The 17,066-nt window shown below is 41.5% G+C and overlaps 1 protein-coding gene across 1 annotated transcript in view; it reads right to left on the reverse strand.

The window, feature by feature from the left end:
• HECW1 (HECT, C2 and WW domain containing E3 ubiquitin protein ligase 1) overlaps nucleotides 1-17,066 on the reverse strand; it is a gene marked incomplete at both ends in the record, with an annotated part of 174,387 nt that overhangs the window by 134,317 nt on the left and 23,004 nt on the right. Inside the window, one exon of the mRNA XM_080611271.1 lies at nucleotides 14,467-14,574. Within this exon, the coding sequence (XP_080467397.1) occupies nucleotides 14,467-14,574 (108 nt within the window). The remainder of the gene's footprint in view (nucleotides 1-14,466; nucleotides 14,575-17,066) is intronic.

Here is a 17,066-nt window from a genome sequence, read left to right on the forward strand (position 1 = left end):
AGCTCTACTTATTACTTAAACTGCAATCATCAGGTCACATTAAATTGAAAAGTACATTCCAAATTTATTTCAAAGTATTTGTTTGCTCAGAGCTGCCCTACACCCATTTTGCCTTAAATCACAGACAGGTCTGTCTCCTGGGCTGTAACCCTGTCACTCCTGGTATTATAAAAGCCTACCAAGAGCACAGCATTCAGGCAAGCACTGTATTTTGCACCTTACCCAGCAATCACAAAGGAAGAAGGAAGGGTTGGAATGTGAGACTGAAGGTTGCTGGTCTAACTGGATGGCTGTAGGTGTTTACAGCCAGCACACAGAGGGAAAGGACCATTTACTATGGAAGGAGAGCTCTTTTGGAATGTAAACAGTCATGAACAAGTAATGCAATGACAGTAATAACAGGTGCACTGCTACACAACCAACTGTTGTGTTTGCATTAACCAAACAGTTCCTTTACATCTTCTGCTGGGGCTTCACCTACATCAAGGGAATTCTCCTCTTCTTACAGAAGCTAAGCAAAAGGCTACTACCTTTTGAAACCAATCTCATTTGCTGAGATGCTCAAACACAAATACAAAAGTATTTGCAGGTAACATGGTTTAGTTCACTCACAAACCCAAAAAAGAATGTACTAAAAAAATACTACTACCTCTGGGAATTTCTAGTCGGAAAACCAAATACTGGAAATCTCACCTGCTATGAACTAGGATGCTACGAACTGCTAGGCTAGGATGGTGATGATCCATCCTAGTTTATGCACACAAAATACCCAGCCTCTTGTTTTTCAAATAGAGATCTTTACTAGCACACATATATCCCAGATCTGAAGCCTCAAATAGGCTCTATTGATACACAGATTTACCTCCTAGCATGACGTACATTTTTACCATGTCAATTTGGTCTGCCAAAGAAACAACATGTGCGTGTACGCTGTCTACCTGTATAATGCTGTCGTGGACATCCAATTGCTGAGCACCACAATAAGACTTCAGAAGAGGTAAACATGTTTCCAGTACTGTTGGTTTATAGTTTTGATGGTTCGTTTTTCCACCTCCTTGCTGGCTTGGAGAATATACCAACCATAAAGTGACTGCCATGACCTCAGAGAGGGCTGTCAGATACTACTTTGAGTCAGCTGTCAGTGTGCAGGAATCCTTACGTCAGCCTTGACAAGCTGTGGCTTCTAAAATGAAAGCGTTTTGAAGGACTAAGTAACTTTTAGTCCATGGCACAACAACAACTGCTTGCCAATTCTGTGATTAATTTATTCTAGTAAGTATTTTCCAACATCCATACTATATGCCTCTTCCACACTAGCTGTCAAAAGTCTGATTCATCTCATTAAAGCCACCAGAAAAACTCTCACTAATTTCAGTGGACAGAGACCATCTTCCCATTTGCCTTTCAAAAGAGAGAATCTTCTCAGCTGTAATCTGTTCCTCTCACATCCACGTCACTCAGTCCTGCTGCCCTTCCCCAAGATATTTCTAAATCTTTCTGTCTGAAAATAGCCAAGTAAAGAAAAAAATCTGCTAAATGGATTTATATTCCACAGCACGTTTCATGCACAGGTCAGCTGAATCATTTATGCACGTCACAGAAGTATTACTTAGCGTTTCACAGCATCTCAGCTACAACAAATCTATGGAATTTAGAAAAAGAAATAGATCTGCTAAAGCAAAACCACTTTCTATTTCCCAAACTGCACAAAAACTAAATGGGCTGGTTCACAGGCAGGAACTTTATCTTTGCATATATTATATATATTTAAAAGGTTTCCACTGAGTCATTTTCTAACAGAAGAAAGCACAATATGAGATTCTGAATTCATCATAGAAGCTCAGCACCCTTTGTAGAGAAGCAGTAATTACAGAGGTGCCTGCTAGCAGCGCTACTGCTAAGGCTTCATTATTAACCCAGTTTTCATGGTTTCACAGCTCAGTCACAAACCACCCATATACTGGCCTTAAACCACCATAGCAAATTTCATTCCAGAAGCATTTTAGTTACTTTTTCTTCTTTTAAAAATGCAAAGAGAAAAAGGGAATAATACCAAATTTTCATGCTTTTCTATGAATATGTACCAGGGAGAGAGTTAATAATTTCAAAACAGCAAATTCTGACTCTCTTGGGTAAAATCCTTATCCTGTTTAAATTAACAGCTAGTTCCCTGCAGCAGGGACAGGATTTCAATCTCTGTGTTCTGGAGAAGTACAGATCCTGCTGTCCACAGAGCAGCTCTGCAAGAGTAAGTGCATTCTCACACTAAGCTTAGTTTCTTAGGCCTGTTCCAGTTGCAACATAAAGCACATTAGCTCAAACCCCACTGAAAAAGCATTGGCCTAGATTATTACACTCATGCACTATCACACATCTCCTTGTTTTGAGCATTTTTAAGTGTTTGATACAACTAGAGATGGGATCTTTTGGAAGAGATGTCCTAGAGAATGACTGGAAGCCCCCCTGTATGGCTGGCTGTTCATAGCTCTTGAAAGAGTCACCTCACATGAATCAAGACCGGTTTAATCCTTGTGCCTTCCCCACACATGTAAGGGACACTTTACAAACAGCAGTGAGATTTTTGTCTATCTTCTTGAAAAACAACCATCTTTTGCAACAAGGCTGAAGGCTGCCATGAGCTTCCAGGATAAGGCTTTAAATTAAGGTTTTAGCTTGTAAGGCAGAAATCACGGGAAACTTGGTTGATCTGTTTGATTGCCACTTACTCTTCATTAGGGAAGTCAACATAGCTGAAGCTGAGGTGTCTCCTGGCTAAGTCTCATTTTCTTTCCCTCAAGAGTCGGAGAGAAATTCTAATGGCAAAGCAGCATGAACCCACATGAGAACTCCCTCTGCACCAGAACGTAATAAACAAAACCCCCACTATTCAGATGCTTTCTGCTAAGGTCCCACAAATGAACCCCACACATCTGAAGTCTCTAAATAATGTGACCTGATTCAGCCCCAAATACTTGCTTACATTAGCTAGCCTAGTAAGACACAAAGACCTTCAGGAATAGCATTTGGAGGTGATCTAAACTCCCAGGATTGGAGCAAGCAACCCAGTAATTACAACTGTTTACAAGGCCAGTAATCAGCCACTCCAAAAATGGTGTGGTGGTGAGAGATGACTTCTGGCAGAGAGACAACACAGCCAACTCACTGAGGTAGCATCATCTTAAACACCATAAATGACTTTCATGGCAGCCTCTGAACTGAGCCCCCACAATCCAAAATGTCACTCTATGCCTTTTCTTGCTCTGGTCTACTGGAAGGTGTCCCTGCCCAAGGCAGGGGGTTTTGAACTATATGATCTTTAAGGTCCCTTCCAACCCAAACGGTTCTATAGGTTCTATGATTCTATGATAGGTTATCCAAAATCTATGGAGTAGACAGGGAAAAGAAGAAAAGAAAGGATAAAGCCAAAGTACACTGGTACTGAAATTCATTTCTCATTTTTGTCACATACCATGCACAGACTTTGTGCAGTTCACAGAAAGAAAGGAAAATGGTGAATCTATTAGCTATGTAAATGTAATATTCTTCACAGGCAGCTGACAAAGCTTACCATAATATCCTGTAAACAGGAAAACATTTGAAAGCCTGAATTCAGAAGCATTCTGATTACAGAACATCACTCATATGTAAATCAGGAACTCCTAGGCAAGTGGAGGGAAGAGAATAGTTTCATCTCTCCCCACAACCATGAGACACCACAGTGACAAATGAAAAGAATCCCAAACACATAATGAGTGTTTGTAAGTGAGCACTGCTGGCTCATTTCACCTCAGGCAAACACCTTTATCAACAGGAACAGGAAAAATGCACTTCTTGGAGGTCTTTAAGATACCATAAACTGTACAGTATCAGAAGTGAGAAACAAATGGTAACTAGTATAAACGAGAAACTAAGGAGAATTTCTTGTTGAAATGAAAATCTTAGTAATGCGCTCGTATTCTGTTTTAAAGAAATATATTTTTTCATCCTTAAATCTTGTCTAGTAATGAAGCAGACTGATTTAATCCACTGCAGGCATACTGCTTTTTGGTGTGGTAAAGCTGCTGTTCAAGTGTTGCCTGACAACCCATGGAGGTTAATCACACGTCAGTTTGTGTGGGTCCCCAGGGATCTCTGGAGGAACCCAGAGCTGCCAGGTTATAAAGCGATCTTACCCTCAGGAAGTGCTGTTCAGTGGCTTAGATAAATAGCAACTTAGGAGGAGGACAAACTGAGACTGAACTGAGACACTGCCGATCTTATTTGTAATCCCAGTTATACCTCATGCTTGCAATACAGCAGCCATGCACTATACTGATTTTTGTTTCTTCTAGTTTTCTTTAAAAAAAAAAAAAAAAGAAACCATTCCTGATATCTTTGTGTGGTTTATTTGTAAGATTATTTTTTCCTTTGATATATTTTTAAAAAGTTGGTTTTAATATTTTCTTTTTAGATCTTCTAATGAATGGAAATTCTTCGTGGACTTTAAGGTATCCCAGCCATGCAAACGAAATGGGTCAGGAAAAAATAAAACCAAAAGGCATAGAGAAAGATCATCATTCAAAATGAAATAAGACTTGGTCCCCTTGTGTATTTGAGGCCTGAGGTGCATTTACATTTGGGTTACATCATTATTTTCTGATTAGTTGTAAGAAAACAAAAATTACAATGAGGGGAGTCAAACACTGGAACAGATTCCTGAGAAGGAAGTTCCACAGAATCACAGACCAGTTTGGGCTGGAAAGGACCTTAAGATCATCCAGTTGCAACCTCCTGCCATGAGCAGGGATGCCTCACTCTACACCATGTTACCCAAGGCCCTGTCCAACCTGGCCTTGAACACTGCCATGGTGAAGCATTTACCACTTCTTTGGGCAACCTGTTCCAGTGCCTCACCACCCTCACAGTAAAGAACTTCTTCCTTATATCTAACCTGAATGTCCCCTGTTTAAGTTTAAACCCATTATCCCTTGTCTCAGAACTTTTAATTGGACAGGGTCTAGAGCAACCTGCTCTAACCAGACCTGCCCTGAGCTGGCAGTTGGATCAGACAACCCGATCAAGATCATTGAACCATCATACTGGTATCTGCCTTACACTTACACTTACTTAACTTACACTTACTTACACTTACACTAAAAGGAAGCAAGATTATCAGTATTATGCAGTCTAATCATGGAAAACTGCCTCAAAACGGCCCTGGAGTGAGAAGCAATCAGACCTGTAGCTCTTACTCTCAAGAATGAGTCTAGATAGCACATGAACATGTCACCTCTTCACATCTCTGCTTCCCACTGCTTCAGAAGTGAACAAGTACCAACAGGCACATAGGCTCTGCTGCCAGGAAAAAGTCTGCAATAAACACTGCTGCCTACTCTTAGAGGTCTCACTGTTGCAGCTGCTTTTGGCAAAGACAGAAAAAAATCCATAGGCAGGAACAACTTTTAAAGGGAGAACGCTTAATGAAATTAGCACAGATAATTTAATGAAAGGGGAAGGTCAGAAAGAAGCATCATTATGGAAATTTAATTAATAAACAATTACAGCAAAAGTATCTGTTTTCCAGGTTGGGTTTTTTTTCTTTATAAAAAGTTATTAGCACTGAGATATGGGAGGAAATGATATCTGTTACTAATTGGGTACATTGAAAGTATTGAGAGAGTTGGAAAATAGCTTGGAAGTATAAAAAACTATTGGGCTGAGGCTCTCAAGGTATCATTAGCAGTATCAAGGACCTTGCAAGGATGGTTCTGCTGGGCAAAAGCATTTGAACCCTGCAGGGATATAGGAATTCATCTCTCCTGACCTCCTGCTCTCTGAGTAAGCCTTACAAACACACTAAATGGTGTTTCTAACATCTTGCAGTCCTATAGCAGGAAACCCTGGACTAGGAGCAGAGATGACAACAGAGCTGGACTCAATAGCTACTTAGCAAAAAAGTCCATTATCAAAAGGCTTCCTACATCCTATGCACATTTTTCCAGAAGCAGGATAGGCTACTACAGCATTACACCACAGATACAATTTGGCCTTCCTCAAGGAAGGTCACACAAGTTTTTGTATCTAATAAAATTGTCTAAACACCACTGTTTCGAGTTGGATAAATGCTATCATAACTACTACAAGGCATGAAACAGTGGTTGGCTGAAATCAGATATTGACATAGGAAGGTTCCAACCAATTTTCTATATTACATGAAGGGATTTATACCCCTTTATACTGAGGTTTTCTTTTCCTGTGCCACACTGGACAGTAAAGCCCTTCAGATGCTTTACTACTTCAGAGAGGCATAAAAACCCTTTCTTGTAGTTGTGAAGCAAACTCATTGCCTCCGTAAACTAAGAAAGATGTTTTGTTGAATACATAGGCTCCAAGTTCTGTTTTGATTGATAACTTTCACAGTGTGCTTTAACAGGGCTATAAAAAAAATCCATAAAATTCCCCAAAATTAGAAATGGTATATTACTGACACTGATCTATTCTTTGGGACCTTTAAACTACTGATGGGCTTGGTTACTGTCCTGGGTTCAGCACTAGCAGTCATTTTTCTCCTTAGTAGCTGGTGCAGTGCAAACCACCTGCTGAGTTTGCTCTCTCAGACAAGCCCTTCGTGCAACACAGCCTTTACTTAGAGATCCATGTCCTTGGGGAGCCTATCTCCTCCATCAGAAATGCTCAAGTTTGATGGTGCTAAGATCTGACACGAACAGGACAGATTCCTTGTCTCCTGAAGAATTGTGCATCCATGAACTGAACTTTCATCCTTAATTATAAAAATGTGAATACAGTATTTTTTATTATTATTATTGTTTAATAAGAAAACTGAAACAAGGCTCAGTGCCTTACCACACTTTTGGAGTAAATATGACCTTCTGATGCATGCACTGACACCCTTCCAATCACAGCACCTTACCATTTCCACTGCATTTGTCTTCTGGTTTTCTACAAAGATACAACCACTTGGGCCAAAGTCTGCACCTTGGCTCTCCGTACATGGTTGTACGTGAAAGGTGCTGGGCCTGATGGCAAGCAGGGGGGGCATGCAAGCAAATATTACTGAATTCAGTGGGGACTAGCTTGGCTGGCTGCAGCTTGAGAAAGAGTGGAAGTATGCAAGGGGAGAGCATAGGGGCTCTCATGTAATGGAGCAAAAAGAGGGGATCCATCTTTCAAGGCAATTTCACCAAATCCCTAGACAGCATTATCCAAACAAACTTTCCAGAAGCATTTAACAGTCAAAAAGACTGATTTGTGAGTCAAACATGACACTGTAATCTCTTACTGTCAATAACAGAAAGATTATCAATCAGAAACCAACATTACCTAAGTTACACTGATCTATTAAAATAAATGATGTGACTTCAGCACCTGTTGTGCAGAATATTAACATACAAAGTTCAAAGCAGCAAAACAATAGGTATCATCTGTTCATTTATCAAATGCTGGGTTAGATGAGAAAAATACAGCTACTAGCCACACTATCGGACTTGAGGAATCTCTCTTTATTTTCTCAAGTGTGTGATATGTACTATGGCATCCTGAGTGATACCAAAGCTAAAGCAGAAAACACATTAGATGCACAAGAGCTCTGAATCTAAAGCAAATACAACATGTCTGAGAACACTGTTGACATGACTGGAAGGTCAAGATGAACTCTTTTGTGAGCCTGTACTTTCAAACTCCCCCAGACCCAAAGTGAAGATGTGCCATTCCCCATGGCACACTGCCAGGTACAGAGTGGTCTGATGACTTCTACTTAAATTACTCTATCCTCAGGAACAACTATATCATCAAGTGATTCCAGAAGTGCTGACAGACGTAGACCCTACTTGACACCTTGAGTGAGATTCAGAGAAGAGGGATGGTATAGACCAGACCAAAAATTATAGCTGACCACAAATTTTAATACTGGAGTGTGGAGAGCCATGCGTTCCCAGCTCCTGACAGATTCACGAAGGAACTGCTGAAAGGACCACATAGTATCTTTCCAATCTCCTGGCACTGGCAGCACTACTGGCTGCTTCCCCAGTCCTTACCTGTTTCTTGTAAATGGTATTAAGAAACAAGCTCCTGCTTGGAAAGAGTGAACTCTGTCATCTTTCCCCTTAGAAGGAAGAAGGGCAGTGGCTCCCAAAAAACAGTCACAACTTCCTGTGTCCTCCCAAATCTCCCGAGTGAGGAGATACAGTCAAATTAGGGGCTGAGTAGATGTGTGCAAGGGAAAAAAAAGCCCACAACAATAAACAGGATGAAGAAAACAATGTGATAAGTGAAGAACAGGAAAGGGCAGCGGGTTTTTTTCCCTTTGTTGTCACGCATCTTCTTCCCAAGATACAAAAAATGACATGGTGTTGCATCTCACCAAGGGAAGCACATCTAGTGCCTCAGGTACCATTCAGCACTAGCTCGCCCTAGCCTGGGCGCCAGGCATCCTCACACCAGTCTCCACTCTTCTCCCACGCTGCGACACAAGACACCAGGCAAAGCTGGGGTGACCCTATGGTCTCTGTGTCCAGAACACTGGGTCATCCAGCAGCACTGGCTCAACAGTGCCCTTCTGCCTTCACATGTCAGAGAAACCAAGCTGCAGGGCAGTAACAAAGCTGGAACCAGTTGTGTCAGTCTTATGTTCAGCTAGTGAGGCAATGCCACAAATCTTTGTCTATCCTAGGTAGAGGTTCAGCCAGCCAAAAGTCAGGCTGTTGGGCTGCAAGGGAAGTTACTGCTGACCCTCGACCTGACAATGTCTGGGAAAGAAAACAAGCAGCAGATCCAGCATGCCCACAGCTGGCTTGGAAATAAAAAATGGAACAGAAATGAGAGGAAGAATCCTGGTTCCTTCATAACCACCTTTTCTGTGGCTCTTTCCAACTTTAATAAAGCTGTAAGAGCCCTACACAAACCTCTCTCCACTTTCCAGCAGACGAGCTCTCAGAAACTCTGTTCCTTATAGAACAAAAGGAGGAGGAACATACCATACAGCACGGCACATTTATTTTTAAGCTACAACTTTTAAACAGTTCCCAATAGTTCAGACTGCAAACAGACCAGTGGCCAAAAATTACTAGATAAGACACTCAGCAGAGAGTATGGAAGCTGAAGTCTTATCTACAGTTGTACCCATACACTGGCAAGCCACTTTCTTCACTCTGTGCCTCTGTATCCACCTTTCACCTTTCGATCTATCTTGTCTCTCAGCACTGAAGCCTAGCTCTCAAACATTTGCATTGAACTTATAGGTTAAAAAATCTGGCCTTAGCTTTTTAGGACAGAAACTATCTTAGTAGTTTAGATAGAAAAGAAGATCTACTTTTCATGGGAGATACTAAACACTACTGTAACAGAAAAAAAAAAAAAAGGCAACTAATAAAATTTGGAAGTTCCCAAACACAAGTAGATCTGTGTGTTCAAACCAGGGGCCAAACACCCCAAGGCTCAGTGTAATTAGCACTAAACCTTCAGTTAAATGCTACTGCAACTTCTTGACTATTGCCTTGGGAATGAGATGCTGCCCAGTCTCTGATGCATTGATACAACATCCATGCCTGTTTAGGGTTAAGTAGCTGAGAAGAGACCATGTAAGCTATGGTCTCTGTGACTGGTAACTACGGTTTAGTGAAGACAGACTTGCTCTGACTTCAGGATCCCTAAGATCAGGCATTATTTCTCATTTAAAGCTTTCCAGTTCGCCTTAAGAGAGCTTTCAGAAACTCCCTATCAGATATCCTACTTCAATCTCAGCTTTGTGCAAGCAGAGATTTTCTGTAATTTCTTTTAGCATTGCCATGGAAAGCAGAGAGCAGTTAGCGTGGGGTCCAGCCAAGCTCGCCCAGCATGGTGTCACCAAGCATGCACCCTGCAACACAAACGTCTTCTCCTCTGTGTGAGAACGAACAAACAAACAGCCCCAACCTCCACAATATAAACAAAATATGTCCAAGTGTCAAAACAAGTTGTGGAAAGGGAAAGGAAGATGGAGAACAAACTGATTCACAGAAGTCTCTCAGTTAACCTACCATAGTGCAAGCATGTAGGGAGCTGAGAAGTAGCTGTCTAATACCTTGTGTGGATTGACCTAGGTTTCTGTTTATGACAGGTTGCTGCTGACAATCATGGCACAAAAAGACTTTGTAAGATAAAAACTAACAGTAAATGTAACAAATGCTCAGATTAAAGGGCTGATCAAAGGCCCCAAAACACAGGGTTCTTGAAGAACCTGAACTGTGAAATGCTTTCATCTAGGCTCAGCCTGTGCTCCTCTTCCCAAAGCTAAGCCTGGCTCAAATATGAATATTGAACTACAATAAGGGTGCAGGCTGAGGAAAAGGAGAAGAAATTTTGCAACTGTGTTGTGTAGAAGATAGACAAAAAGCACCAATAAGAGCACTGCTTGTGCTAGGAAATGAAGAGAAAGAATCTCAAAGTACAGTATGTCTTCCTTGGGAGAGAGACAAGAAGTATGTGCATTTTTTTGGAGTACAAGTCTCTCTTACTGCTTCATATCTGGTTTTATTCTGACACCTTTAACCGTTCTGCTGAACAGTTTTCACACTGTTGAAGATGCTTCTGTGCTGCTTCCGTTTTTACCATCTGTGGACTCCTGAAGGTTAAAGTCATGCAGCATATTCTAATTTGCTCTAAGGTATAGCAGGATGCACTTCAACAGCCTTACCTCTATTTTCTCCCCTCATGCCTTCTTTCATAAAGTGAAGTGCATCTGATTTGAGAGACATTGGGGTAACACAAAAGGAGACAGGAAATTATTTTAGTGGGCTGGACTTGTCAACAGCCTGTCCAGAAAAGAGAAAACTTTACAAATACTCCAGCTTCATTAAAGCTCTTGTTGATATGACCGTGCCTTATTTATTTGGGAACATTCGAGGCTACAACATCCTTCCATTATTCATACTTTGAAACTGGCCTATAAGCTGCTATAAGCAGCTTCCTAAAGCAATGCAGAAGATGTATTTTCTAGAGACAGCCCCAGATGAAAGGGCTGACTGCCTGTCAGTTTTGGGGACATTTCTGTACATATTTCATAAGCACACACATATATGGCATATATTGACCATGACCTGGAACATATGCCATCTACCTGCAGATGTACCAGGATCTCTCAGACCTCTGACTTTAGTTTACCGTTACTTTCCTACTAGTCAATGGGAATAAAGAACTATAATTTCTGCTCTCTGCAAGGCCCATCATTCATCTTTGATATTAATAACAACCATAGCATCACAGAATGGTCTGTGTTAAGAAGGGACCTTAGAGATTATCCAGTTCCAATCCCCTGCCACAGGCCCGGACACCTTCCAACTAGACCATGCCATCCAAGCCCTGTCCAACCTGGCCTTGAACAGTGCAAGCAACAAATTTAACAAACAACTGCTGCATAAGTTTACACATAAAAGTGCCATACAGGTGACTGGTTACACCTGGAAATGGTTTTCTTAGTTGCTAGGTGATAAAACAATCTACAGAAAGACCAGTAGATTAGCAGGGGTCCCAGATATTTGGCTAATTTTAGTGCAATTCTGAATCATGTCAAAACTTTTCTCATCATTTTAAGGATATGGTACTTTGATACTGTGCTTACAGGACAACGTTATATCCCACCTCGGTGAGATGGCCTCTTGCACTCTCTCTCTGGATTGGTGCATAAGCCAAAAACAGTGTGTGAGAAACTAGAGTGAAGCAGAGCAAGTTTACTTTCCTAGAAAACCTATTATAGGCTGGTTTGTTCACTGCAGTGCCCTTCGAGCCTTAACATGAAGTCTACATCCCAGTGGCAGGTAGGCTCTCTTCCCTTCTTCCTCTCCCAAACCGCAACCACTTAATGGTTACAGTGGATGGTTACTGTTTATCACTGGCTGTCATAAAACCATAAATTGCAGAAATACACAACAGGCCATAGTGCAATGCTGCCTCTGCAGCTGTTAAGGCTTTTTTTTTTTTTTGCTGGGTACTAACAGGAGGCGAGTTCTACTCTGGCATTCCTGCTCTAATTTGGAAGCAATTCCCTCACTGCCTCACACCAATTACATTATCTGTCTTTTAACATTATGTTACAAGTTTGTGATATGCAAAATGGAAAGGCATGCACTACTCTGGGAAAGGTATTGTCCTTTGCAAGGGGAAAAAGTAAATCGCTAAACCAAACACAAATTCTGTGGTATGTGTATGCATTAAGGAATTATCTTTGTTATGAAAAGTGATGGGGCCCTCTAGACAGCCTCAGGCTACCATCAAATTCAAGAGCCACATATATATTGCCCAGATACCCCCAAAAGAAAGAAGCATGTTTCAAAAAGAGAAAACTGGTTTGCACTGTAACTGACCTACCACACAAAGAGCATTTTCTTAACCTACTGAGATTTTAAATATACCTGAAATAGTAACTCTTAACGACTCAGACTGGGCAATCCACTGAGAACACTGTGAAAGCATAGCTTAAACAACAGAGAAGCACCTGAAATTGCAGAATTTGAGTTTTATAAAGGTACAAGAAGTGCAGTTAACACACAAAAAATTGTTTCAACTTCTTGTCATGTTTTCCTCTCTGTGCTCCACTCCTGATGCACTCCTACAAATCTCTCACAATATTGCTAGTTTCTGCTGCCCACAACAGCAGCGTGTGCAAAATTTCTGTCTCCAGGTTGACATTTTTTGTCAGTAATTATCATTACAATTACATCCAATAGAAGATTTTTGTTGTGATGATCTGCCACCATGAAGAAAACTTCCAGCCACTCTTCCCTTTACTTACTTCAATTCCAGGTCCCAGACTATTGCATGCAAATTACTATCTTTAGGAATTAGATGTCAATATTCTGCTAAGTATCTAAACAGTGGGTTTAGGTATAATGACTACAGGTTACATAGTTAGAGTGTCATACTTCATTTGCTTGTTAATTCTCAAAAATGCAGGAAAGAAAGGATAACTAACTGAGGAACATTAAGCCTTTTGAACAAAATACTCCCAAACACATTATATATGCCTCCAGATTATACACAAAATAAGTAATAACTCTATTTACTTGACTGTGGCTGGGGGTTGGAACTAGATGATGTATTTCTGCCCCGAAACCAGGATAACTAAACCCAATGTCCTTATATATTAAAGAGTTTCCCATAAATGTATTTTTAAAAAAAACCAGGATATAAGCATCTTCTATGCCCTATAGACATTTCAGCAGCTCCCTTAATTCTTCAGAACAACGTTCTCAATTTAACTTAACACTAGGAATCCCAGACCATCAGCAGTGCTTCATATTGCAAAGAGATAACCTGTTTCTAGGACTGAGTATCTGTAAAATGTCTGCAGGTAGCATCTTTGCTGGTACCAGATACTTAACGTCAAAGTCATAGATTAATCAAACCAAGTATAACCCACATCCTTTCCAAATCACTTTAGAATTTAGGTTATATTAAAGATTCTGTTGATTGCTCTCAAATTCAGGCAGTTCAGATATATCTTGTTCAGACCTCCAGACTGCCTTGCTTTTAAGAAACTGCTGAATTTTGCCCAGCAGCTAAGGTAGATCATTGGAAACATTTCGTACAACTGAAGAACTGAAACTGTCCTTAGGCTAGGCTTCTTCATGCTTAACTCCTCCCTAAGGATACACTTAGCTCTTTCACCACAGATGTTTTGCTGTAGAACTCAGTCCAGCCTTTTGAGTACCCTAGTTCTGTTCTCTAAAGATGACCATGAATTCCATTCACACTAACACATGCAACTCTTCGAAAAGAGGAATGACTTGAATGGTCAGGTTCACCATGTTCCGGGACGTGAGACAGCCCAGCCTGGAAATACCAACTTGCTGTACCAGGTACATGGCACTTTGCAGAAGCAAATTCAGTGTTTCTGTATTTTGATTGCTAATGGGGTGGAAAAGAGTTACACTGCATTGCATCAGATGCCTTGGGTAATATATGAATATAATGAGGAAGAATTAATTTGAAAACTGTGTACCTTGCTGCAACAACATATTGTTATATTTTTATCAGTCTACATGATGGTTAGAACTTGACCCTTTTTACCTCTGAATCCACCCAAATGTGGTAGAAGTCGGATACACCATGAAATTTTCCCCTTAAAAGTCAGTGTGAAACTTCCTGAGATTATGCCCGAGTTCGTCTTTTCCTTAATACCACACTAAAATTAATGCAGGTCATTACTAAAGATATAGTCCAACTAACAGCAAATAGATTAAAACATTTATTCATAACTGCACTGAAAAAATGTAAATAAGTCGAAGTCCACAAAATTTATTTGCTTGCAGAAACCATAGTTTCCTACTCCATAAAATGTTTCAGTTCCTCTCAATACACTCAGAGATTTTGGTAACATTTTTGGCCTCTCCTAAAGGACATATGGGGCATAAAACCGTCGTAAGAACTTAAGCAGGCCAATTATCTTTGTGAAGTGACTGAATTATACTGTAGCAGGATTGTAAAAATACTTACGCTCCACGAAGTAAGAGCTGGCATCAATCTTCCAGATAATCTGACCACGGTGAGAGCCATTGACACCACGGTTCTTGTAGTCCAAAAAGTTTTCGGACAAGACCTCATCTGTAAACAAAGGAAACAGTCTTATCAAGCGCCTGTTGCCACATCATCTAGAGCAGAGAATCAGGCTAAAAATATGCCTTTGGCTTGACAGAACACACTAGAGCTGCTAGACAGCTTGGCACCACATGCTGAGAGATCAGCTTTTTCACTCACTTATACTTTTACAAAGTACAGTTCTTCCTAAAAGTCACAGCTTTTCCTGAAACGTAATGTTAAAAAAATACATCCCTACAAAATTCTCAAAACTGAAAACAGCTATACGGGCATGGAAGAAGCCCTACTTAATTAAACATAATTATCTAGCTGGAAGAGAGAGAATGGTAGCAAGAAATAATCTCCCCTCCCACTTCTTCCCTTACCAAAACCCCACAGAAAATAGTTAGACATAGGCATCTGTACTGCACTCACTCATATCTCAACAGATGTGGTTATTTCTTGCAGCTCACTGTGAAGGATACTCATTTGTGAAGAATCCTACCCATCGCATGCCTTCAGCTCTTGGCCTCCGAAACCAAATGACTGACAGCAAAATGCTGTCCCCTCGCAGTGTGTCGAGACACCCAGCAGCTGCCAACGTACCAAACTGACCTTCAGGCTGAAGGAGTCATCTATAAACGTGAATAATCTCTACATAACCACCGCAAGCCAAGGCTGAGGAAGCAACTCCCTTGCAAACACAGGGCTGCGTGCAAATAAATGGCCGGCAGTGAGCCTGAGGAGTGCCCTTCTGGCTGTCCACACATGTAAATGTTCAGTCTGCTTCCAAGTTTCATATCAGACTGCTCCAACAAGCTCTTTCCAGACCAATCTGCAAGCCCCACACAGTGTAGATATGAGCAAACATCTCCCCCCCCCCAGGTCACTGCCTGGTTCTTGACTCTTGTTTATCCAACAGCTTACAAACCAGCCAGCGAGACCGCGCTGCAGCACCAGGGCCCTGCTCGCTGACCACTGAGCTTTCAAGCAAACAGAAATGCACATATTGTCACCACACCAGGCCAGCACTTGGGTTTGACCATCACTAAATACAAACAGCACAGCAAAACCAGAATAGACATGAGAGGACATTTACAGCCTGCCAGAAGGGAGCAGAGCTCACAGCAGTGGCCTGTGGGAGCCCAAAATGGCGGCAAACTCAAGGGCTGAGGCAGTGACCCTCACTGCTGCGGCTCCAGGGGATGAAATGGATTTCGCACCAAAGGGCTGTGGTCTCTACCTGCAGAGAGCAGCCAGCAACCTCCTGGATTCCCTCCTCTCAGCCACAAGGACTTTAAATTTTAACACAGATTTGTATAAATGCTCTTTAATTGGCTCAACCTTGGAAACAATGCTGGGTGGGTGCTGAGACTTGTTCTGAAGATGATTCCCATCAATTATCAGCGGCCCTAAAAGCTAAGGAAAAATGCGGACCACTCATCTGAGATTAAAATACATCAAACGTAAACACTATGAAGCACTCGCTCGCTTTGTTATCACATAGGTCAATGAGAAGACAAAGATGAAGCCATGGAACAAGGGACACTATGCCTGAGGACAGACTGACAGTGTGACAAACTGCAAAGCGGAAGAGGCAGCCCAATGAACAAAGCCAAGAGACTCAAAGACACCTAATATTTTATATATATATGCACACACAGATGTTAAACAAAATAGACTTCTAAATGAAAGGAATCCACTCTTTCACTGAAAGAATAAAGCAGTAAGCAGATGCCAGTGTCGTCCTGTTGGTTTTACATAGCAGTGTTCCCAAAGGAGGAAGGCAAGTGGGCTCCCAAAACACTGAACTCTGGTGCCACTCACTTGAGGGATTTATAACAGAAATCCTTTAAAGAGGTCATTAATGACTGCAATGGATAATTATAACTGGCAACGATACATTTTCCCTTTGCCGACTTGCTAGTTGTCTGTAATTATTTCGCCAGCTGTTTCATAGAATAGAATAGAATCATAGAATCAACTAGGTTGGAAAAGACCTCTAATAGGATCATCGAGTCCAACCCTTACCCTAGGACTGCCAAGTCCATCATCAAATCACATCACTAAGGGCAGACTGATCTCCCCTCAACATCTCCCCCCATGATCTCAACTCACAGTCACCTACTCCCCGTAATGGCCTACTCTGTACAGCTGCCAGCCCTACCCCTCACAGCCACCCCTTCATATCTCCCCTCAAGGCCACCCATCATGGCCCATGGCTGCCCCTGCTCTCCTCTCGTGAGCTCCCCTCATGATTTCCCCTCACCTCTCATGGCCACCCCTCCTCTCCCCTCTCAAGCTCCCCTCACGACTGCCCCTCAAGTGGAATTCTTTCAGCACATTCACGTAGTACATCTCTGTGGCAAACCTCTCAATAGTAAAATCCTCTGGTATGATTTCTGTTCCTTCTCTGTATGTTGTGTCTGGTTGTGTCTTCTTTTAAATGACAAATTCTATATAAAAAAGGGGCAGATAAGTATACAGCACTGCTCTCAGAGCTTTGGCTTACTAATGAC

This window comes from Psittacula echo (assembly GCF_963264785.1).
Source record: "Psittacula echo genome assembly, chromosome: 2".
In the NCBI taxonomy this organism is placed as follows: Eukaryota; Metazoa; Chordata; class Aves; order Psittaciformes; family Psittacidae; genus Psittacula; species Psittacula echo.